Source organism: Artemia franciscana, chromosome 10 (assembly GCF_032884065.1).
Source record: "Artemia franciscana chromosome 10, ASM3288406v1, whole genome shotgun sequence".
Classification (NCBI taxonomy): domain Eukaryota; kingdom Metazoa; phylum Arthropoda; class Branchiopoda; order Anostraca; family Artemiidae; genus Artemia; species Artemia franciscana.
The window spans coordinates 24992596-25016501 of NC_088872.1; the positions used below are offsets into that span (position 1 = coordinate 24992596).

The 23906-nt window shown below is 34.7% G+C and overlaps 1 protein-coding gene across 2 annotated transcripts in view; it reads left to right on the top strand.

Annotated features, from left to right (window-relative positions):
• LOC136031964 (bicaudal D-related protein homolog) overlaps window positions 1-23906 on the top strand; it is a 117107-nt gene that overhangs the window by 87672 nt on the left and 5529 nt on the right. For both annotated transcript variants that reach the window (XM_065711979.1, XM_065711978.1), the window contains one exon: window positions 1517-1774. In XM_065711979.1, coding sequence (XP_065568051.1) covers window positions 1517-1774 — 258 coding nt within the window. The remainder of the gene's footprint in view (window positions 1-1516; window positions 1775-23906) is intronic.

Below are 23906 nucleotides of genomic sequence, written 5' to 3' on the forward strand. Positions count from 1 at the left end.
CTCCAACCGCGGGCGTGGATGTTATTTTTTCTGTTAAAAATTAAACAAGACAATGTTATTGCAAATATAGGAAAGTTTTCACATAGGAACCTTGTTACATTGGATTAATTATGTCCAGACAGCTTTCCTAGAATCCAAACTTGATCTTAATATAAAGGTTCAACCATTTGATTTCACTAGCTCAGACACCTGAGATACTTCTTATGCTAACTTTTGAGAAATCATACAATGTTGATAACCACCTTAGATTAAGGATGAACCGTATTTATCAGTCATATATACACAATTTCAGTCAAAAATAGGTATTCCAGGGGTGGGGGGAGGTATCAACTGGATATGTACATTCTATTTATCTATTTCAACATAACCAAAAAATAGCAAGCCAAAAGGCTTGTCATTTGTGAACAAAAATTAGTGTAACTTAACAGGCAATGTTTCCTCTGTTAAATCTAAGGTACGTCTTCAAACCGAAATTAAGAGCAAAATTTCAATATTTTTATTTGTAAATATTTCCTTTCGAAGAAAATGACGAAGGTCTATATGCTGTCCAAAGCCTATTTTTGACCGGGAGAAGGCATTATTCTCTTGTAAAATGTAGCTGAAATGTTTTTCTTTTATCGTCATGCCTTTTAGAGTGTTAGTTATGTTAATAGAGCTTTAATTAGCTGAATTAGTTTATAACACTTGTAGAGTTATACTAAATTATTTAATCTTAATTTATTCAATGAACAAAAAGCGATTTTATGAAAATATTTTCGACTTAGCCATTATCCAATTCTCATTTCCTTGAAACATATTTTTTGGTTTCTCACTGTCGTACCGGGAGAGATGGTTTTCAGGATGACAATTCGCAAAAATTAAAGCGGTTCTTCTTGCCATTATTTGACGGTGAGCCAGGGCCATAGCCCTGACATCACTCAAAAGACGCGTTCGGTTTCGGTTTCTTACTAAAACGGAGTTCTCCTACGCCTATTTCATCCACTGGCAATCCCGCATCATCGATAGTTATACCAGTGAAGCTTAAACAGAAACTAGCATGTTAGGAACTGGTTATTTGATAAATGCTTTAATGAATATTTAGAATGCTTACAGTGACAGCTAGTCTGCGGTTAAATCATTGGTGCATGAATATGTTTAAAGTAATCCTAGCTATTTCTCTCTTGGAGTTTTGTCATGTGTCGATTTCCCTTCCAGTTTTGACCACGTTATGTCACATTTAGAATTTATGCTCGCTATAAACAGACAAAAAAAATAAAGTACTAAATTTAAGAAACTATTTATCTTCATAGGACATCATTTAGCTGAAATTGGGGGGAAGTGTTTGCGCAAATTCGTAGCTTTGCTTATTTTGACATCGAAAAATATTTTATAATTATTTTTTTTAATTGTTTGTTTTCTCGAAAGTGTCAGTAGCATAGCTATTGAATCTTTATTCTGGCGTCAGATGAGGCTTAATTAAACTCAAACTAAGTCATCTATTCATAAATTGAAACATTAGAAAAAATGCCTTTTTTAGCTGGATCTGAAAGAGATAGAGTTAGAAGCTGTGAAAGAAGAAAGAGATACAGCTCGACGGGATGTACGGGATACTCATTTGGCCAAAGATGAACTCATCAAACGTGCGTGGGAAGTTAGAGACCAAGCAGTTCAGCGGAAGAATGCAGCAGAAATCGATCATGCAAAAACACGAATCGAACTGCTTCAAGCAAATAGCCAGCTATTAGATGTTGTGCAGCAAAAAGTAGAGCTAAGTCAGCAGCTGGAACAGTGGCAGGTAAGTGGTTTTTAAAATTAAAGTTGAATAAACCACGCAAAGTGTCAATATTAATTTGGAATTAAAAAAAATATGATAAAAATGGGGAAAAAAAATATGCCGGAACTTATAACTGGATCAGTTTGAAACATTTAGCTAGTTTTCTTAGATTATGTTCTGGAGAAAAAAATGACGAAGCTCATCTTCAACGTTGTTCTAGGAAGATGTTTTTTAAGTTGATAGGTTACAGCTCGTATTTTTATTTCGAAGTACGGCTGATTGATAATAAAGTCAGAAGTGCTGTCATTGTAAGCTTTTCAGACACAATGCGAGCAATATAAAACATTACTAGTCCATATATAATTGCATAGCAAGAGAATATTGCACTAACTCTATTGTGGGACTGCCCGAGCGGAATTTTCCCTCCATAAATAGCGAAGGAAAATAAAAACTACGGCGGAGGAGGTAACCATAACACCGAAACAGCTAAGATTTTTTGTGAAAAAAAGCTCATGTTGTGACACAAGCCAGGAAAAAAGAGCACTGCAGTCCCATTAGAACTACTTTTGCACACTTGTGCATATGCACACATTGTATATTGTACACGTTGTGCACTTGTACTTCTGCACACATTGATTATCTACCATCTTAAACAAGCTGCTGTGTAAGTCAATCTCATACAGAGCTCTGTAATTATGCATCGGCAAATGTTTTTGTTTTTACTCGTGTTTTTTTTTTTTTTTTTTTTTTTTTTTTTTTTTTTTTTTTGTCTAGCCTCTTTTTGTTTTTGTTTTTTCTGTTTCTGTTTTTCTAGAAACGGAACAGAAAGGAGAAACAAGCCACCTGTTTTGCAGAACCTGTTTCTGTTTCTATTCTGTTTTGTTTTTGTTTTTTTCTGTTTTTTGTTTTTCCAGAAACAGAACAGAAAGGAGAACCAGGTCACCAGTTTTTGACGAACCTATCTCTGTTTCTATTTTGTTTTTGTCATTGTCTTGACTGTTTTAGTTTTAGTTTTTTTCTGTTTTGTTTTTCCAGAAACAGAGCAGAAAGGAGAAACAGGTCATCTGTTTTGATGAACCTTTTTCTGTTTCTATTTGGGTTTTTTTTTCATATGTTTTTTTTCCTTTTCTATTTTTTTGAAAAACAGAAACAGTGCCGATGCTTATTTCTGATACCGCGATTTGTCTTTGAAGGGTTTATGGAATGAAAATGCATCAGTTCAGGTGAACTGAGAATACACAAATCGAAATTTTCTGGAAAATCAAATCTCAATTAACCTCCCCTTGCAGAGTAAATTGTTTATTTCAACCAGGTTCTTCACGTGAATTTGAGACCTTACAGGCTTCATCACGTTGTTGGATGTTTGAGGATGAACTCCAAACCAAAATTGCATGGGTTATAAATAAAATGATGAAGACGGTACCGAACATAAATACTGGGTAGTGTATTATTTATTTTCGTGCCAAGATTCTCAAGTTCACCAGACCTGTTTGATAGAGTATTACTGTGGTTTGATGACAGTTCTCTTCTATAAATGTTGCAAAACCGAGTTTTTCATCAGTTACCTGGAATATGTCTGTCAAGAGCTTAACTTACTATATCAAAAGATCGTTATATGCTATTGTCAGAAATTTTTCTTAACAAAAAAAAATGTGTTTTAAGCATAATATTGATTGGATCAAAATGATGGTATGCAGAACTAAAGCAATATTTTCTTAGATTGATCCTAAGATCCCTATTTCCATGTTTACTTAGTTGTTATGTCACTTATTGCCTGAGTATATGGATGTTAAGTATTTCGTATTTCCCGAAACTAATCTCGGAGATTTGCAATGCAGCAAGATATCTTATACGGAAAATAAGTCATTCGGAAGCTAAATCGTTACTCGCTGAGAAAGGCTTCAGCTTCAGTAGAGTCGGTTTATGTTCCTTGTTTTTATGTTCCTGTCGATTTATGTTATGGCCTATTTTTCGTTTTTCTTCAGCTTCATCGGAATCTGTCTAAGTCCCTTAGATGTACTCTTGCATCACCAACTAAATATATATTTATCCTTATTCTAAATGAAAAGACTACTTATGTGCTCTTATTGTGAAATGCTTCCTTTCCTCATGAAAATCACTAAACAATCATCGGCAAAACAAGGAAAACCACTAAATGAATCGGAAAACTCCCATTAAGTTGGAAAATCTTTAGGTTTATTATTGCTTTTCCTGAAATTTGCTAAATTCGGGAAATTGCGGGTGGCAGTGTCACTTTAAATACAAAATGCTCTCACTAATTGCTCAGTCTGCATATGCTCAATGAGTTACTAAGACTGGGTTTCATAATGAAAAAAAAAAAACTGCAGCCTGATCCGCTTTACAGGTTCTTACAACTGTCATATTTTCCGATAAACTTAACACATTAAACGATGTCAACTGTTGTTTATTCTCTCTGGAAAACCCAGTGGCAAGGGGGATTATGAAGAATCCTCTTCGACATTCCGTCCAGGAGCTTGGGTTTTCTTTGAAATGTGTCTTGTATCTTACTCTAAAAATTTTTTATTATCGTTTACAATTACCGCTTGGATTCAAATATTCTAGTCGCAGTTGAACTAAGCTGCTATGGGGCGAGGTGGTAGCCTATTTATTAGTTGTCATGTTGTAAAGGCTGTCCTAAAATTTACCGGACGGTTTCCGAAGAGCTGTAAACATAGATCTAATTCTTCTTGCTAGAGTACATTATCTTCACAAGAATCTACAAAGTTCTTTTAATTTCCGATGTTAGTTTCAAACTTTTTCTTCACTAATTAGACTGTTTGCAGCAAATTAAACGACACTTGTTCCCAAGTGTAGCAATGATCTGTTTGTAAATAGCCGTCTCAAGTTTTGTCACTCTTGTAGTACCCTATCGTTAATAATTCTCGACAGATGGCTCACTTTAAAACCGTGGACACCAGGTGACTCGCCACGCGTAATGGAAGTGTGAAATGCTTGGCGCAAAGAGGTGTGATATTGTGGAATAATTACCGCTCCCATTTGTGCACTGGTCAGTGGAGAATGGGTAACCTCTCTGTAATATTAATAGTGTGCTCTAAATCATTACCACAAAGCACTAGGTTAAAATAACCAAGTTGATTTTTACATTAGGTATTCCACTTCAAAAGCTATGAAATCTTCAGTTCACATAATTTTAATCCATATTTTGCCTAACTGAATTGGGCTGCAGATGCATCAATTGGAGGAGAGAGGGAAAGGCTATTGGTGTATTCCTCCTCCGCCCTCCTTCTAGATTTTTTTTTATCCTGACCAAAATTTAGGAAATACCATTATTGGGTATTTTCATTGAAAATTGCCTTTTTTTTTCATTGAAAAATTTAAGAAACGACATATTTTCCCCCTTCCCCTATATTTTGAAAAATAAATTGTGGCTCTTTCCCCCTAAATTTTATAAATTTACGCCACTGTTGGGTCGATCTTACATTGAGAGAAAAGAATTAAATACGCTTGTCAGATCATCAAGCCAAGGGGCAGAATAATTCCCGTGGTGAGATTGGCATAAACAATGACAACTGTACAATTACTTTTCAAATTAAATAAATTTTTTTTTTCAACTGAAAGTAAGAAGCAACATTCAAAATTAAAACGAACAGAAATTATTACGTATATAAGGGGGGTCGCCCTCTCCTCAATACCTTGCTGTTTCAGCTATAAGTTTGATTTTTTGTTCCGTTGTTTACAAATGACTCCTGAATTACAAAGGCTTTTTTAATAAGCCTTTGTGAAGGCTTATTAGAAAAGCCTGAATAATAAGCTTTTTCTAAAAATTCTTAAAAAAAACTTTTATCAGGCCACTAGCTGCCCTCCAATATTTTTGGTCACTTAAAAAAGGGACTAGAACTTTTGATTTCCGATAAAATGAGCCTTCTCACGATTTTTTACGATCTTTGGTTCGATACGATCACCCCTCGGGAATAAAATAAATAAATACGCATCCGTGATCTTTATTTCGGCAAATAATACAAAATTTAGCACTTTTGTACGTATGAGCTTGAAACCTCTACTGTCGGGATCTCTGGTATGCTGAATCTGATGGTGTCATTTCCATTAAGATCACTTGATGTTTTGAGGGTTTCCTCCCCTTTTCCAAAATTGGCAAATTTTCTAAGGTTCGTAACTTTGATGAGTAACATTAAATTCTACGAATTTTACATATTTTCAATAAGTACCAAAATTCGATTCTTTTGATGTATTTATTGTTATCAAGATTCTGTTTCTTAGAGTTTCGGTCACTATTGAGCCACATCGCTTTTTACTTATAGTTCGTTAACAAGAACTTTTTGATGTCTAGAAGACTAAGTTGCTGAGACTAAGCATAAGTAAAGGTGAAGAGGTGATGCTGGGCAACGAGAAGATCGATCAAGTGGAAAACTTAACTTACCTAGATAAATAATATTAGTAAAGACGGTGGGCGCAGGGGAGATGTTAACAGTAGAATAGTCAAGGTCCAGTTTTTGTTGTTTTTTTTAGTTGAAAAAAGTTTAGAAGAATAGGAAGATAAGTTTGTGAACCGAGATTAGAATATTAGAAGCTATAGGTAATGACTGTGGTCAAGTGTGGTTCTGAAGCGTGGGTGGTCCGAAAAACGGAAGATGAGTTGCTAGATGTTTTACAGAGAAATTGCTTACTGATCGTTTAGGTACCCAGCTGAATGACCTTATCTGAAATAGAAATATGTGTAGTAGTAGTAGTAGTAGTAGTAGTGGTAGCAGTAGCAGTAAAAGTAGTAATCCCTTTTATTGGTAGCATTTATATTTTCAGTGTTAATTGTTTTAATGACAAAACTCAGATTTAGTGACTGAGGAGGAAAGCCGTTCTGTCTTATAGGTCAATGGAACGATATATTGTGAAAAAAAATTTTGTCTCTTCTAATCTTCTATAATATCGTAAATCTTGTTTGGAGAGACTTAACTTCATTTCAAATGGTCAACAGATTGAATTGAATTAAAACCAAGCCATCAAGCCATGGGGTGTGTGTGGTATCCGATGTTTTTAAAGTACTAGAGGCTTAATATGAAAAATGATATAAAACAAATTAAAAATCGCTGTTACATGACAAATATAATAATAAATGGTAAGATCCCTGAACATTTTCTTTTTATGCATTATACAAATTTACACTTAGTAGCCTACAGCTGTCAGTAGAAATCGAGGATATTTGTTTTCATTTCCAAATCATCAAGTACAGATTGGGAGGTTTTTTATTGCATACAAAATAAATTAGTATGGAACAGGAAAGCCCTCCATTCCATTCCATCAAGTACAGATTGGGAGGTTTTTATAGCATATAAAAAATTAATCTGACACATATTATGGATATCATTTTGTCAGTAATTTATTTATTTAATTCTTTTTTGTGGTATTTTCTTTGCTTCATTTTAATTGAGAGGTAAACTTTTAATGTCAGAATGATATATTAGATCAATTTGGTTAACGCTGCGTGCAACTGTTTTATTCACTGTGTAATTATTGTATGCGGATTTGAATATTTGTCACGCATCTGGTGATTTTTTTTTTTCTTAAAAAAATATTTTTTGGATTTGAGAGTGAAAGGTCTTGATGCTAAATTGGACCATAATCCAGTTCAGCGTAGCCATAATAAAAAGGTGCTACCGACAGAACTTTTCAATTCAAGTTTGTGTAAAAGTATGTTTCCCAACGTAGCCTTGCGGAGTCCTGTGGGGGGACTTTTTAGTCCTGTGGCGCATTTTTAGCATTTTTTAGTCCTGTGGTTGGAGCAAAGTGGAAAAAGGATAGGGTAAATTTTTGTAAATCTCTAACTTTAGCATATGAGACAGCAAATGAAAGTAAAAGCTTATCTTATTCAAAATATGAAAGTCCTTCATATGGATACTTTAGGAAGATTAGAAATAAAGGATGAGGGACTGTAGAATAAGGGAGTAAATAAAAAAAACATCAGATATTTCTCACAGGGTATTTAATGAAGACGTAGTACATTCAATATTCGTTAGATTACTTCTAAACTGCTAAAAAGAGGTGAAGACCAAGGAGAGGATTACAAAGATCTTTGCTCGTTTCTTCTGTTAAAATTTTAAAGGACCACTGAAGTTCACAGGGACCCAGAATTGAGACTATAGAGCTTAAGATACCCCTGCGTCAACCCAAGTATTTTTTCAATTATAATAATACTAGCCACTGCCTAGCCAAACCCATGCTTTGTTTGTCAGCTTCGAACCTCAGCTCTGGAACTAGGTGTCACATACCTTTCCTTCTGAAATAAAACTTTTCAGCTCTAATCGCATAATTTTCAAAGTGCGAGAACTAACTGCAATAAGACGTTTATGAGATGGACATGGATAGATATTGCCGGTCCTATACTTTCTAAGAAAAGAGACAAGATTTTAATGCCATTCTTAGTCGTTGTCCGACGGGTTTTGATTAGTCATCATGCAACTGCCAGGGTGAACAAACGGCTGGACATTTGTTTCCTCGCCACCACTAGTTTCACACCTATACAATTAATTCAGTCATGCCCTCCGTGGAAGTATAAACAGAGGAAAATAAAATTGGTACACGAAGAAAAGGCTCAAGGGAAGATCGTGAACAAATTTTACAAGGAACAGTCACAGCCGTCATAGAATTAATCTTATATTAAATAAAAAAGAACAAGTCTTTTAAACTGAAAGTAAGGAGTGACATTAAAACTTAAAACGAACAGAAATTATTCCGTATATGAAAAGGGCTGTCTTCTCTCCAACGCCCCGCTTCTTACGCTAAAGATTGTCTCACAACCTCTTAGTCACAACCGTCATAGAATTAATCTTATATTAAATAAAAAAGAACAAGTCTTTTAAACTGAAAGTAAGGAGTGACATTAAAACTTAAAACGAACAGAAATTATTCCGTATATGAAAAGGGCTGTCTTCTCTTCAACGCCCCGCTTCTTACGCTAAAGATTGTCTCACAACCTTTCAGTCACAACCGTCATAGAATTAATCTTATATTAAATAAAAAAGAACAGTCTTTTAAACTGAAAGTAAGGAGTGACATTAAAACTTAAAACGAACAGAAATTATTCCGTATATGAAAGGGGCTGTCTTCTCTTCAACGCCCCGCTTCTTACGCTAAAGATTGTCTCACAACCTTTCAGTCACAACCGTCATAGAATTAATCTTATATTAAATAAAAAAGAACAAGTCTTTTAAACTGAAAGTAAGGAGTGACATTAAAACTTAAAACGAACAGAAATTATTCCGTATATGAAAAGGGCTGTCTTCTCTTCAACGCCCCGCTTCTTACGCTAAAGATTGCCTCACAACCTTTCAGTCACAACCGTCATAGAATTAATCTTATATTAAATAAAAAAGAACAGTCTTTTAAACTGAAAGTAAGGAGTGACATTAAAACTTAAAACGAACAGAAATTATTCCGTATATGAAAGGGGCTGTCTTCTCTTCAACGCCCCGCTTCTTACGCTAAAGATTGTCTCTTTGCCACAGCTCTACTTTTTAAAGTAATAAAAACTTTAGCGTAAAGAGCGAGGCATTGAGGAGGAGACAGCCTCTTTCATATACGAAATAATTTTTGTTCGTTTTAAGTTTTATTGTCGCTCCTTACTTGCAGTTGAAAAAAACTTTATTTTTTATTTAATTTTTGAACGTTTTTAAAATAATGAATGTTTTGAATTTTTTAATTTTGGCTCACCGCACATAAATGATTAAAACGAAATTTGCATATTAATTTTTTTACCCCCTTATATTTTTGTTATTATTTGTTTTTTAACCCCTTTATATACGTAATATTTTCTGGTCGTTTTAAGTTTTAATGCTTCTCCTTACTTCCAGTTGAAAAACTTTTTTTCTCATTGTTTTTTTAAATAATTCCAAGAAATTCTGCGCCCCCTTCATGGAAATTCTCTTCCCTCATGATAAATTCCTCCATGGAAAAAACAAACAAACAAATAAACACGCATCCGTGATCTACCTTCTGGCAGAAATTACAAATTTCCACATTTTTGTAGATCGGAGCTTGAAACTTCTACAGGAGGGTTTTCTGATACGCTGTATCTGACGGTGTGACTTTAGTTAAGATTCTATGATTTTTTTTTTGGGGGGGTGGTGTTTCCTCCTGTTTTTTTAAATAAGGCAAATTTTCTCAGGCTCTTAACTTTTGATGAGTAAGACTAAACTTGATGAAACTTATATATTTAAAATCAGTATTAAAATGCGATTCTTTTGATATAACTATTGGTATCAAATTCCGTTTTTTAGAGTTTCGGTTACTATTGAGCCTTGTCACTCCTTACTACAGTTCGTTACCATGACCTGTTTGATTCGCCTCTTTAAGGAAGGTAAAGAATCAGACTCATATAGAATTTGACTTGAACATCTGGTGGACGGTATTGTGAAGTTACTTTAACATATTGTGCTGGTTTTCTAAGTCTCCAAGCCAATTACAAACTCACTTAGGTCAAATAGTAAAGGAATATTGTAATTCCTATCGCCTAACTCCAGTTTAGTGTGACATCTGATCGGTTTAATCTTTATGGGGATCTTTCTATTTAGAAATGTTCATACAGTTGTTGTGTGGATTCTGGAAAAGCTTGAAAAACAGAAGGAAACCCCAACATTTTCTAGTAGTTTATCAACGTCAGTCATCTCTGGTACATAGATGTCATTTTATATCCGATGATTTGTAGTCAATCGAAACTGCTGTTGACAGCCTCTTGGCTAGTTTACTTGATATTGGATTGGTTCCTATAAAACACAACCCTGTTCAACTCAACACATTTAACTTAATCCTCTTTCAACTTAGACCCATTAAACTCAAACCCGGTTAAACTCTAACTCCGTTTAAATCAACCCCCTCTCAATTTTCTCAATAACCCTCATTTCATTCAAAGACTCGTTCAATACAACCCTAATTTAACTGAAGCTAATCCATCTCAACCCAATTTAGTTCAACCCCAATGCAGCTCAAGCCCCATTCAGTTTAATCCTTGTTCAATTCAACTCCTACAACTGGTTTATCTAGGTTGTTAAAGTTAAGTCAAGTCTTGTCAAGTTGAATATGGCTGACTTGAATGGGGGTTGAGTTGCATGGCGGTTGAATTAACGGGGGTTAGGCTGCGTGAGGGTTGATTTTGAAAATATTGAGCTAAATGGGGGTTGATTTTATTTGGGTTGAGCTAAACAGAGTTCAGTTGAATGGGGGTTGAGTTGATTCAGGGTTGAATCAAATGGTGCTAATTTAGACGTTCAGCTAATGGATTATAAGTAAGTTGTTTCTTCAAAGATTTATTTTCCTGTTTTGAGTATCGTCAGCCTCCAGACTCTAAGATCCTTGTTGGCCCTACCACAAGTTCTACTTCTATGTCTATTAAGCATCTCAGTCTTCCATAAGGTGGATCAACTCGAGTAGTGAGTTTACTCATTATCAGCACCTTCAACGAGAAGCTGAGAAAGCTTTTTGGACTTCTCTCCAGAGTGAAAGTTCTCGATAAGAAACGATCATCCGCCTTTATAATGCGTTTTTGCTCAACACATTTTCTTCCTGGTTACAAATTGAAACTTTTTATGGCACTTGCCCGTCGGCCAAGATCGCAATTTCTGTCGGTCAGTCGGTCGGTCTGTCGGCCCCAGTTTTGCTAGTTCGGGCACTTCCAGATAAGCTAGGACGATGAAAGCTGACAGGCGTATCAGCAACCAAACCAGATTAAACTAGAAATAGTCGTTTCCCCGATTCGACCATCTGTAGGGGAAGGGGGGCGAGTGGAGGAATGGTTAATTCGGAAAAATTAAAAAAATTCGGCAATTTTAACTTACGAACAGGTGATCGGATCCTAACGAAATTTGATAATTAGAAGGACTTTGTGTTTCATATCTCTCATTCTAAATCCTGACCGGGTCTGGTGACATTGGGGGAAGTTGGAGGGGGAAACCAGAAATCTTGGAAAACGCTAAGAGTGGAGAGATTGGGATGAAACTTGGTGGGAAGAATAAGCACAAGTCCTAGATACTTGATTGACATAGTCGGACTGGATCCTCTCTCTTTGGGGGAGTTGGGGGGATTTCCATTGCTTCGGCGAGTTCTGTGCTTCTGGACGTGCTATAACGATGAAAATTGGTAGGCATGTGTCAGGGACCTGCACAGATTGACTTGATAATAGTCGTTTCCCCGATTAGACTATCTGGGGGTGGAGGGGCTGGAGGGAGGGGAAATCGTGAAAATTGAGGTATGTTTATTTTACGAATGGGTGATCGGATCTGAATGAAAGTTCATATGTAGAAAGATCTTATGTCTCAGATACTCCATTTTCAGTTCAGATCAGATCCGAGGACATTGGGGGGTAGAGGGGGGATACAGAAATCTCGGAAAACACTTAGAGTCGAGAGATCAGGATGAAACTTGATGGGAAGAATAAGCACAAGTTCTAGATACGTGATTGACATAGCCGGACCAGATCCGCTATCTTTGGGGGATTTGGGGGGATTTCCAGTGCTTTGGTGAGTTCGCTGCCTCTTGACGTACTCTAATACCGAGTCTAATTTTAGGTTCTGATCTCGTCACAAGTGGAATATGAGCTCTTGGCTCTTGTTTTTACCAACGAAAACAAAGTTTTTCGCTGTTTTAAGAGTTATTTACTAGTATTTCAATTTGGGCTCACAGTAGATACCAAGAGGTTATGGAGTCTTTTAAATTACACCAAAAATTGGTAACTTGGTAGCTAGTGCCCAATTCGATCTGATGTAGTATTCAATTTTTCACTACAGAGTTTTTTGTCAATATAAGTTTTTTTAGTTGTAATATCCGTTTTTTTGTCCTTGTGTATGGGTGCCCCCGGTTAGAACTTTTTTTTTTAGTTTTTCCTTCTCTTTTTCATATTCCTGCTATTGAATTGTCTGCGTATAGAGGGTTTAAACCAATTATTGTTTATAATTATTTGACATTTATTACAATATTGTACATTATTATAGTATTGTACGTTATTGTACGTAAGATTGAGATGTTTAGCTCTTATTTATCACAGTAAATTCGGATGGGGGGGGGAGGAATCATTATAACTATTGAACAATAATAAACACAATTCGGAACAGAAGAGTTGCAGTTTCTTAACAATTTAGAACATAGCGAATTACTACTACTACTAACAACTCACTGCAGTATCAAGTCATCTGAGATCAACACAGCTACGCACGCTTCTCCTCTATCCCAGTCTATTCAAAGCCTCTCCCTTTACACCCCCTAAAAAGTTCCCATTTCCTTAAATCTTTCCTTATGACATCCTCCCACTTCCTTCGGGAACAACCCATTTTTCGTTTGGCCCTATACAGTTAGCGGACAAGGCAAATCTTTGGCAATCTGTCATTCTTCATCTACAGAACATTTCCTATCCATTTCATCCTTTCTCTCATTATACCCCTTGAAAGCAGGATTGAACCAAATTTTTTGTAAAACTTACTATTTGAGATACGGTCAGCCAGCCTGGTACCTAAAACAATCCGTAGGCGATTTCTTTGGAAACGTCGAGCAAATCCTCTTCTGTTTTTTGGAGTTCACACTCTTCAGATCCATAATTGACCACTGTCATGACTGTAGCTTCCAATATTCTAATCTTGGTTCGCAGACTTGTCTTCCTATTCTTTCAAACTTTTTTCAATGCTTGTCCATAATCAAACAGATGCTTTTCCATAATCTATAAAACTGAGGACCAAGACGTTTAATGACTCGGGGGCTTTTCAATGATTAATCTAAGAGTTAAAATGTGGTCTACGCATCCTCTAACCTTCCTAAACCGCACTGCTCTTTTCTTTAAACTTTATCTACATCATATCTACGTTATAAGTTATTATCATATTATGTAAGTTATAAGTTATTATCTACATCATAATTATCATACTAAGTTATCTGCTTCCTAAAAATAACAGGCTAATGCCTCTATAATTACCACACACACTCATCACCTTTCTTGTGAAGGCGTTTAATTAGTTTTCCTAAAACCGCTAGGTACTTCCCCTTTTTCCAAAATCATATTTGTAATCTTCAGTAAGTTATCTCTAACTTTACAACCATCATATTTAAAATATCATTTACCATACTATCAGTACTTGGGGCTTTATCAAACAGTTCGTGGTAACGAACTGTTTGATCGGAGTAAGGAGCGACCCGGCTCAATAGTAACCAAAACTCTAAAAAATTGAAATTTGACATCAATAGCTACATCGAAAGAATCGCATTTTAATGCTGATTTTAAAAATATAAGTTTCATCAAGTTTAGTCTTACCCATCAAAAGTTACGAGCCTGAGAAAATTTGCCTTATTTAAGAAAATAGGGGGAAACACCCCATAAGAGTCGTAGAATGTTAACGAAAATGACACCATCAGATTCAGCGTATCAGAGAACCCTACTGTAGACGTTTCAAGCTCCTATCTACAAAAATGTGGAATATTGTATTTTTTGCCAGAAGGCAAATCACGGGTGCGTGTTTATTTGTTTTTTTTTTTTTGTTTTTTTCCCAGGGGTCATCGTATCGACGACGTGGTCCTAGAATGTCGCAAGAGGGCTCATTCTAACGGAAATGAAAGGTTCTAGTGCCCTTTTTAAGTGACCAAAAAATTGGAGGGCATCTAGGCCCCCTCACACGCTCATTTTTTCCCAAGGTCAACGAATCAAAATTTTGAGATAGCCATTTTGTTCAAAATAGTCGAAAACCATAAAAACTATGTCTTTGGGGATGACTTACTCCCCCACAATCCCTGGGAAAGGGGCTGCAAGTTACAAACTTTGACCAGTGTTTACATATAGTTATGGTTATTGGGAAGTGTACAGACGTTTTCAGGGGGATTTTGTTTTGTTTGGGGGTGGGGCTGATGGGAGGAGGCTATGTTGGAGGATCTTTCCTTGGAGGAATCTGTCATGGGGGAAGAAAAATTCAATGAAAAGGGTACAGGATTTTCTAGCATTACTCGCATATGAGGGGTTCTAAAAATACTTCAGCATAAAGAGCGAGGTATTTAGGAGGAGATAAATACCTCGCTCTTTATGCTAAAGTATTTTTAGTAATTTCAACTATTTATTCTACGGCCTTTCTGATTCAAGGGTCATTCTTAAAGAATTGGGACAAAACTTACGATTTAGTGTAAAGAGCGAGGTATTAACGAGAGTACAAACCCCCTCGTATACATAATAAAAATATAAGATTATGAAAGTTTGTTACGTAAGTTAATTCTCAAGTTACGTATATTTTTTACTAATAAAAACGTTCTTTAAAAATTAAAAGTTCTAGTCGCCTTTTTAAGTAACCGAAAAATTGGAGGGCAACTAGGCCTCCTTCTCCACCCCTTATTTCTCAAAATCGTCTGACCAAAACTAAGAGAAAGCCATTTAGCCAAAAAAAAATTAATATACAAATTTCATTTTAATAATGTATGTGCAGAGAGCCAAAACCAAACATGCATTAATTCAAAAACGTTCAGAAATTAAATAAAAAAAAACTGATTTTTTTAGCTGAAAGTAAAGAGCGACATTAAAACTTAAAACGAACAGAAATTACTCCGTATATGAAATGGGTTGTCCCCTCCGCAATCCCTCGCTCCATACGCTAAAGTTTGACTCTTTGCCACAATTCTACTTTTTAAAACAATTAAAAGCTTTAGCGTAAAGAGCGAGGGATTGCGGAGGGGACAACCCATTTCATATACGGAGTAATTTCTGTTCGTTTTAAGTTTTAATGTTGCTCCTTATTTTCAGCTAAAAAAATTAGTTTTTTTTTTATTTAATTATTTTTTAGACGTCTTAGTACTCTCACTAATTTTTCCTCACAAAGTAAATCTTCCTTCACATCCAAACGTCACAAACTTTGTAACCGTTTTCAGTGTATTTTCTTGCAACTGTTTTACGGTTTTGCACATTCTAAAAATATTCTGACCATCTCTCTTTAACTCTTTCCTTATCACTAATTGTGACCCTGTTCCTATCTTTAACTGGGACAAGTCCCGATTGGCTATTCCTTCTCAATGTATTAACATGCCAGTACAATATATTACTATTGCGCCGCCTGGCTGCATCTTCCAGATCTTCGGCAATTTATCCATGATTTCCGCTTCATACCTCCTTAATTTACATTTTTATGCTTTCTCTACTTTCTTTACATTCCTCTTATTTTCCATCTATCACATTCCATCTATTCCTCAAATAATTATTGTACCGACCCCTCCTCCTCTCAATTAAACAGTATGCATTTTCACAAATATTCCTAGCCGCGTTTCTAACTTTGTTCCCTAAGACACCCTCAGTGACTCTACAGACTCTTTTCCTAAAAATTTTTCATTTATCTTCTACATTGTCAAACTTTAAGTTATCCAGTTTAGTATTCAACTGTTTCTCGAATGTTTCATTCAAATTATCATCCGAGGAGTCTACTAACGTTACAACTTACCGAAAGGGTTGCCTGTTCTAAATTATGTTCTGAATAAACTTGCGAATATACAACATTCTTTGCTGTCCCATTGTCTGTGCATATAAATAGATTGTCAGGTTTACCGACTCTTGAACATGCAACATATAATGGTCCATGGGAAAACAATCCGTATTCAGATCTATACCTCATGATTCTAATGATTGCCCTTGAGCTTTGTTGATGGTGATTGCTAATCGACCATTCCCTGAGTCGCCATCGTCATTTATATATCCCCCTGTGCACCCCGGCGTCCCCTTTGTAGTTATGTCCCTGTGTCCCGGTCGTCATTTATATTCCCTGTGTCCCGGTCGTCATTTGTGTCCCGGTGTTCCAGTCTGTGATTTCTCTTTGAGTGTCCCGGGCGTCATTTATATTCCTTGTGTCCCGGTGTCCCGGTCGTCATTTATATCCCCCTGTGCCCCCCGGCGTCCCCATTGTAGTTGTGTCCCTGTGTCCCGGTCGTCATTTATATTCCCTGTGTCCCGGTCGTCATTTGTATCCCGGTGTCCCGGTCTGTATATACATTCGTTTTTTAGTTTTGTTTTTCTCCTTTATTTTTTTTCCTTTTTCTTTTTTTTTCTTTTTTAGTTTATTTAGATTTTTAGAGTTTTTAGTTTTTTTATTAGTTTTTAGTTTTTTGTAGTTTTTACCATTTTTTTAGTTTTTTTAGTTTTTTTTTTTACTTATGTCCTGGTCGTCATTTATACTCCCTGTGTCCCGGTCGTCATTTGTGTCTCGGTGCTTTGTTGATTGCTAATTTATATTATATTTATATTTATATTTTTTATATTTATTAATATTTTTTTAGTTTTCTTTTTCTCTTATTTTTCAGTTTTTTCCTTTTTTTTAGTTTTTTCTTTTTTAGTTTTTAGTTTTTTTTTGTTTTTTACCTTTTTTTAGTTTTTTTAGTTTTTTTAGTTTTTTAGCTTTTTTAGTTTTTTTATTAGTTTTTAGTTTTTTTTTAGTTTTTGCCTTTTTTTAGTTTTTTCAGTTTTTTTTAGTTTTTAGTTTTTTACCTTTTTTTAGTTTTTTTTAGTTTTTTAGCTTTTTTAGTTTTTTTCTTTTTAGTTTTTTTTGTAGTTTTTACCTTTTTTAGTTTTTTTTCTTCTTTTGTATTAGTGTGAAATAATTCAGACGTCATATGCGGACAAACACGACGTCACTCGACAGACAGACAGACAGACATAACCCACAAACAACTTATTTTTATATATATTTATTCATATTTTTTTAGTTTTCTTTTTCTCTTTTATTTTTCAGTTTTTTCCTTTTTTTTAGTTTTTTTCTTTTTTAGTTTTTAGTTTTTTTTTAGTTTTTTACCTTTTTTTAGTTTTTTTTAGTTTTTTTAGTTTTTTTTAGCTTTTTTAGTTTTTTTATTAGTTTTTATTTTTTTTGTAGTTTTTGCCTTTTTTTATTTTTTTCAGTTTTTTTTAGTTATTAGATTTTTACCTTTTAGTTTTTTTTTAGTTTTTTAGCTTTTTTAGTTTTTTTTTCGTTTTAGTTTTTTTTGTAGTTTTTACCTTTTTTAGTTTTTTTCTTCTTTTGTATTAGTGTGAAATAATTCAGACGTCATATGCGGACAAACATGACGTCACCTGATCCACAGATCCACACACAGACAACTTATTTTTATATATATAGATATATATATATATATGTTTTTAACTACGTAAAACTTGCGAATATACAACATTCTTTGCTGTCCCATTGTCTGTGCATATAAATAGATTGTCAGGTTTACCGACTCTTGAACATGCAACATATAATGGTCCATGGGAAAACAATCCGTATTCAGATCTATACCTCATGATTCTAATGATTGCCCTTGAGCTTTGTTGATGGTGATTGCTAATCGACCATTCCCTGAGTCGCCATCGTCATTTATATATATCCCCCTGTGCACCCCGGCGTCCCCTTTGTAGTTATGTCCCTGTGTCCCGGTCGTCATTTGTGTCCCGGTGTTCCAGTCTGTGATTTCTCTTTGAGTGTCCCGGGCGTCATTTATATTCCTTGTGTCCCGGTGTCCCGGTCGTCATTTATATCCCCCTGTGCCCCCCGGCGTCCCCATTGTAGTTGTGTCCCTGTGTCCCGGTCGTCATTTATATTCCCTGTGTCCCGGTCGTCATTTGTATCCCGGTGTCCCGGTCTGTATATACATTCGTTTTTTAGTTTTGTTTTTCTCCTTTATTTTTTTCCTTTTTTCTTTTTTTTCTTTTTTAGTTTATTTAGATTTTTAGATTTTTTAGTTTTTTTATTAGTTTTTAGTTTTTTTGTAGTTTTTACCATTTTTTTACTGTTTTATATTTATTAATATTTTTTTAGTTTTCTTTTTCTCTTATTTTTCAGTTTTTTTCCTTTTTTTAGTTTTTTCTTTTTTAGTTTTTAGTTTTTTTTTGTTTTTTACCTTTTTTTAGTTCTTTTAGTTTTTTAGTTTTTTAGCTTTTTTAGTTTTTTTATTAGTTTTTAGTTTTTTTTAGTTTTTTGCCTTTTTTTTAGTTTTTTCAGTTTTTTTTTTAGTTTTTAGTTTTTTACCTTTTTTTAGTTTTTTTTTAGTTTTTTAGCTTTTTTAGTTTTTTTTCTTTTTAGTTTTTTTTGTAGTTTTTACCTTTTTTAGTTTTTTTCTTCTTTTGTATTAGTGTGAAATAATTCAGACGTCATATGCGGACAAACACGACGTCACTCGACAGACAGACAGACAGACATAACCCACAAACAACTTATTTTTATATATATTTATTCATATTTTTTTAGTTTTCTTTTTCTCTTTTATTTTTCAGTTTTTTCCTTTTTTTAGTTTTTTCTTTTTAGTTTTTAGTTTATTTTAGTTTTTTACCTTTTTTTAGTTTTTTTTAGTTTTTTTAGTTTTTTAGCTTTTTTAGTTTTTTTATTAGTTTTTATTTTTTTTGTAGTTTTTGCCTTTTTTTATTTTTTTCAGTTTTTTTTTTAGTTATTAGATTTTTACCTTTTTTTAGTTTTTTTTAGTTTTTTAGCTTTTTTAGTTTTTTTTTCTTTTTAGTTTTTTTTTGTAGTTTTTACCTTTTTTAGTTTTTTTCTTCTTTTGTATTAGTGTGAAATAATTCAGACGTCATATGCGGACAAACATGACGTCACCTAATCCACAGATCCACACACAAACAACTTATTTTTATATATATTGATATATATATATATATATATATATATATATATATATATATATATATATATATATATATATATATATATATATATATATATATATATATATATATATATAAGTTGTCTGTGTGTCTGAGAGAGAGAGAGAGAGAGAGAGAGAGAGAGAGAGAGAGAGAGAGAGAGAGAGAGAGAGAGAGAGAGAGAGAGAGAGAGAGAGAGAGAGAGAGAGAGAGAGAGAGAGAGAGAGAGAGAGAGAGAGAGAGAGAGAGAGAGAGAGAGAGAGAGGGGGGGGGGAGAGAAAGAAAGAGAGAGAGAGAGAAAGAGAGATCGGTATATTTAAAAACTATCGTAGCATAGCTAAATTCAGTTTTTTCACAAAAATCATACATTTAAACAAAAATCACACACTACAACTCAGCATTAAAAACTGATGTGAAGAAAGGCACAAATGAGTTGGCGTATCGACTGGTTCGTACTTTAGGGGGTACAAGTTTATTTTGTAACCGAGTTCGGCTATTAGGAGGGGCTGGTTCGGGTAGTAGTGATCGATGGCTCTTATTGGCTAGGACGAATTTTCCAAATTGGTGAATAAGGTGTTCAAGCCGGACTTTAAGTGGAGATAAATTTAATTTAGCGAGGGCTTGATCATAGGATATGCCACGGTCTCGGAGTATAATCCTTGTTGCTCTTTTCTGGACGCACTCTATGTCGCGGAATAGGTACGCTGTGCGGATAGCAGATGGACCCCACACCGGGCACGCGTACTCGAGCAACGGGCGAACATAACATGTGTAGGCATGGAGAAGACTTTCAGTATCACACCCAAAACGCCTCATTTTGGTAAGTGTCTGAAGGCTTGCATTAGCCTTGTGGATGGTTAAATTAATATGGGCACTGAAACTACAGTCACTAGTGAAAGTTACTCCTAAGATTTTTATTTCGTTCACAATCGGGAAAGGGACTAGAGCCATATCTATATTTCGCTTCAGAAGGTTGAAACGAATTATCTTCGACTTGGCTACGTTAATGGTAAGATCATGACTTGAGCATTCGGTCTTTAGCAAACTGGTCTGAAAACTGCTTTGTTATGATAGTGTTTTCGACCAGGTAAGCGAGCACTATGGACAGATCATCTACAAACTTGTAACGGTCGTCGTGATGGTTAAGCAGAGAATTAATTACAGCCAGGAAAATTATTCCAGCTAATTTTGTGACTTGTGGGGCCCCGCAAGAAGTATCTGACCATGATGAATCCGAATCGTTTTCGTGGAGTGCAAAGACTTTTTGTTTTCGGCCAATTAAGAACGCAAGTACAAGGCCAAGGGTGCGTCGTTTGGCTCCCATTTCCTAGAGATTCATGCCTGCAGTCCGGTGGCGGATTAGGTCAAAGGCCTTTCGGAAATCCACTGCGCAAATGTCTGTGTGTCGAGTGACGTCATGTTTGTGTGTCGACTGACGTCATGTTTGTCGACTGACGAAATTACAGACCGGGACATCGGGACACAAATGACGACCGGGACACCGGGACACAAGGAATATAAATGACGACCGGGACACTCAAAGAGAAATTACAGACTGGGACACCGGGACACAAATGACGAGCGGGACACAGGGAATATAAATGACGACCGGGACACAGGGACACAACTACAACGGGGACGCCGGGGGGCACAGGGGATATATAAATGACGATGGCGACACAGGGAATGGTCGATTAGCAATCAGCATCAACAAAGCTCAAGGGCAATCATTAGAATCATTAGGTATAGATCTGAATACGGATTGTTTTCCCATGGACAATTATATGTTGCATGTTCAAGAGTCGGTAAACCTGACAATCTATTTATATGAACAGACAATGGGACAGCGAAGAATGTTGTATATTCGCAAGTTTTACGTAGTTAAAAACATATATATATATATATATATATATATATATATATATATATATATATATATATATATATATATATATATATATATATATATATATATATATATATATATATATATATATATATATTCACAGGTGGGACACAGGGACACAACTACAATGACGCGTAACTAATATGACGCGTAACGACTTACGCGCGTGGGGGGGCTTGGGGGGGGGCGCGAAGCGCCACCCCAACAGCTATTATATATATATATATATATGTATATATATATATAAAGCCTCTACCCCAATGTCAGAGAGAAAGAAATGGATCATATAAAGTAAGGCACGAAACAGCCATTGAAACTAGTGAATATGATCGATACGTGTAATAGTGATTCATCGACACATGCGGTTTTAAATTCCCAATCCTCACTGTGCAATTACCATCAACTTATTTTGATTATTTTAATGACCGTGGTTTTGCTCTAAAACATGATGGATACCGTATGGTGACTTAAATTGGATGAGAACTCTCTATCCTGCAATTCAAAGTGGGTCGTGTTTATTGTAGGACATGGATAGTATGCTGAAGATTGTATTCAGGGAGTATTTTATGGGTAAACCCAGGGAAAAAAGAGCGATTTATATACTATGGTTCCGTGTTAAGTAGTTTGATAAAATTCCATTAGTTTATTTTTGCGACGTCTTGTCGTTGCCCTAGAATATTATTTCTTAAGCGTATGCCAGACCAGGGAGGCAAATAGTTCCGATATTTTACGGGCTGTTGGATTTACCGGTTGTTGCTGTGTCAAATTTTGAACTAGTAAAAAGAAAATAAAATCTGATTGGCTCATTTGTACGAAATCTCAAGCAAGTAAAAAGAACAAAAGTAAACATTTTACGTCAACTTTAGTTTATTTTAGTCAACTTTTTTTTACGTATAAGCTCTCTGCATTTCATTGGTTAAACCCTCCCTCATAAAAACATTAAAATGGCCAATTTCTTACAAAACTAACTTCATTTCATTAAAATTAAGCAAATGTAAAATGAGTATTTTATGTAATGAAAATCATCTTTAAAAGCATTCAAATTGTAAAGCCAAAGTTTCACCAAATTTTTACCTAGATTCGGAAGAAGGAATTAATCTGTAAACAAATAAAATTAATTCTTAAAAAAAAAGTAGGACTAAAAACTCGACAACAAAATTTCTTATCATTCAAAAAAGAATTCTATTCATTGATATAAAATGTGAATTAGTATGAAATACTTACTTTAGATGTTTGGTTGGCTCGCATTGATGTTTTTTATGGTCGCATTGATGTTTTTTATGGGGGTAATTTTCGCAATTTGTTTTAAAACTTTGATTTAGCCATTGAACTTTTCAAACGTTTCACTAGCCAACACATTTTTTCATAATTATTGATTTTTGACTATACTGATTTTGAAAAATTAAGTGTCAAAAATAGAATTTTACAAACACATTTTATGGTTTTGAAACCAATACAGTTGACAAGCTCTTATAGAGCTAGTTACAAAATACGCAAACTACAAAATATGAAATTATCAAACCCCTTTAGGTACCATCCAAAAAACTACGTAATCTTAATCCTGTGATCCACATTTTTTTTTAAATTCTTTTATGGCTAAACATAATTTTAAATACTTTTTCCATAGTCGAACACCTATTCCCCCACCCTTATTCCATATACAGCCTTGATAAAATAAATATTTGTAGTTTTGTTTCGCAAAGTATAATTAATGAACAAAATCAATAAAATTATGAGCCAAACACAAAATGAAAATTATAAGAAAAATTAAACAAGTTCTGTGGAACACAAAATAAAAATAAGAAAAATTAAACGAGTCTTATTTCTGTGGGACGTTAATGGTATGACAACCACATGACAAGCAAAATTTTTTTCAATATATTTTCGAAGCATACATATGTTTATTAGTTTTTTGAAGTCCTTCTCAATATTGAACGATAATTGCTAGACTTATGTTAGCTGGTCAATATATAGATAGCTCTAAACATTACGCAATATCGGTCGTTAGGTGCTTTGCAACAAAAGAAGAAATTTCTAAGGTCCTAAGCCCAACATTCGTTACAGCTTAATGACTGAACAAAACTGTCACATACAACGCATGGTTGTTTTGTAGAATTGCAGCCATAAATATTTCTTAGAGAATAGAAGTGGTGAAATTCCGAAGTCTGGATGCAAAAGAAAGAGAGAGAGAAAAAAAAGAATGAGGGTTACAGGTGGTAAATATGCCGCTTAAGACAGCATTTTTTTGAAATAGCAGGTTTGTTTTGTATTTATTTTTTATTAATTTCTTATTAATAAATATATATTTTATGAAAGACCCCTAGGCTATGAAAGCAGACAGCAAAGCATAAACACAGTAACTAAATCAGAAGTTAGGTAATTTAACTTGTATACACATTATTAGTTCATTAGACTTATAATTTGTTAATAAACCCTGCTATTCTATGTTTGAAACCCTGTTTCAACCTCAAATAGCTCGGATTTTTGCAACAGAAAAGAAAATGAGACGACTTTCCTTTCCCTTACATCAGATGGAGGACATTTCTTTTATCCCTTGAGGTTCTCTAAAATCGCTTGATCCTAGTTTTCAGTGATAGATAGTCTGCTTGTATATGATACCGCTGTGTCAG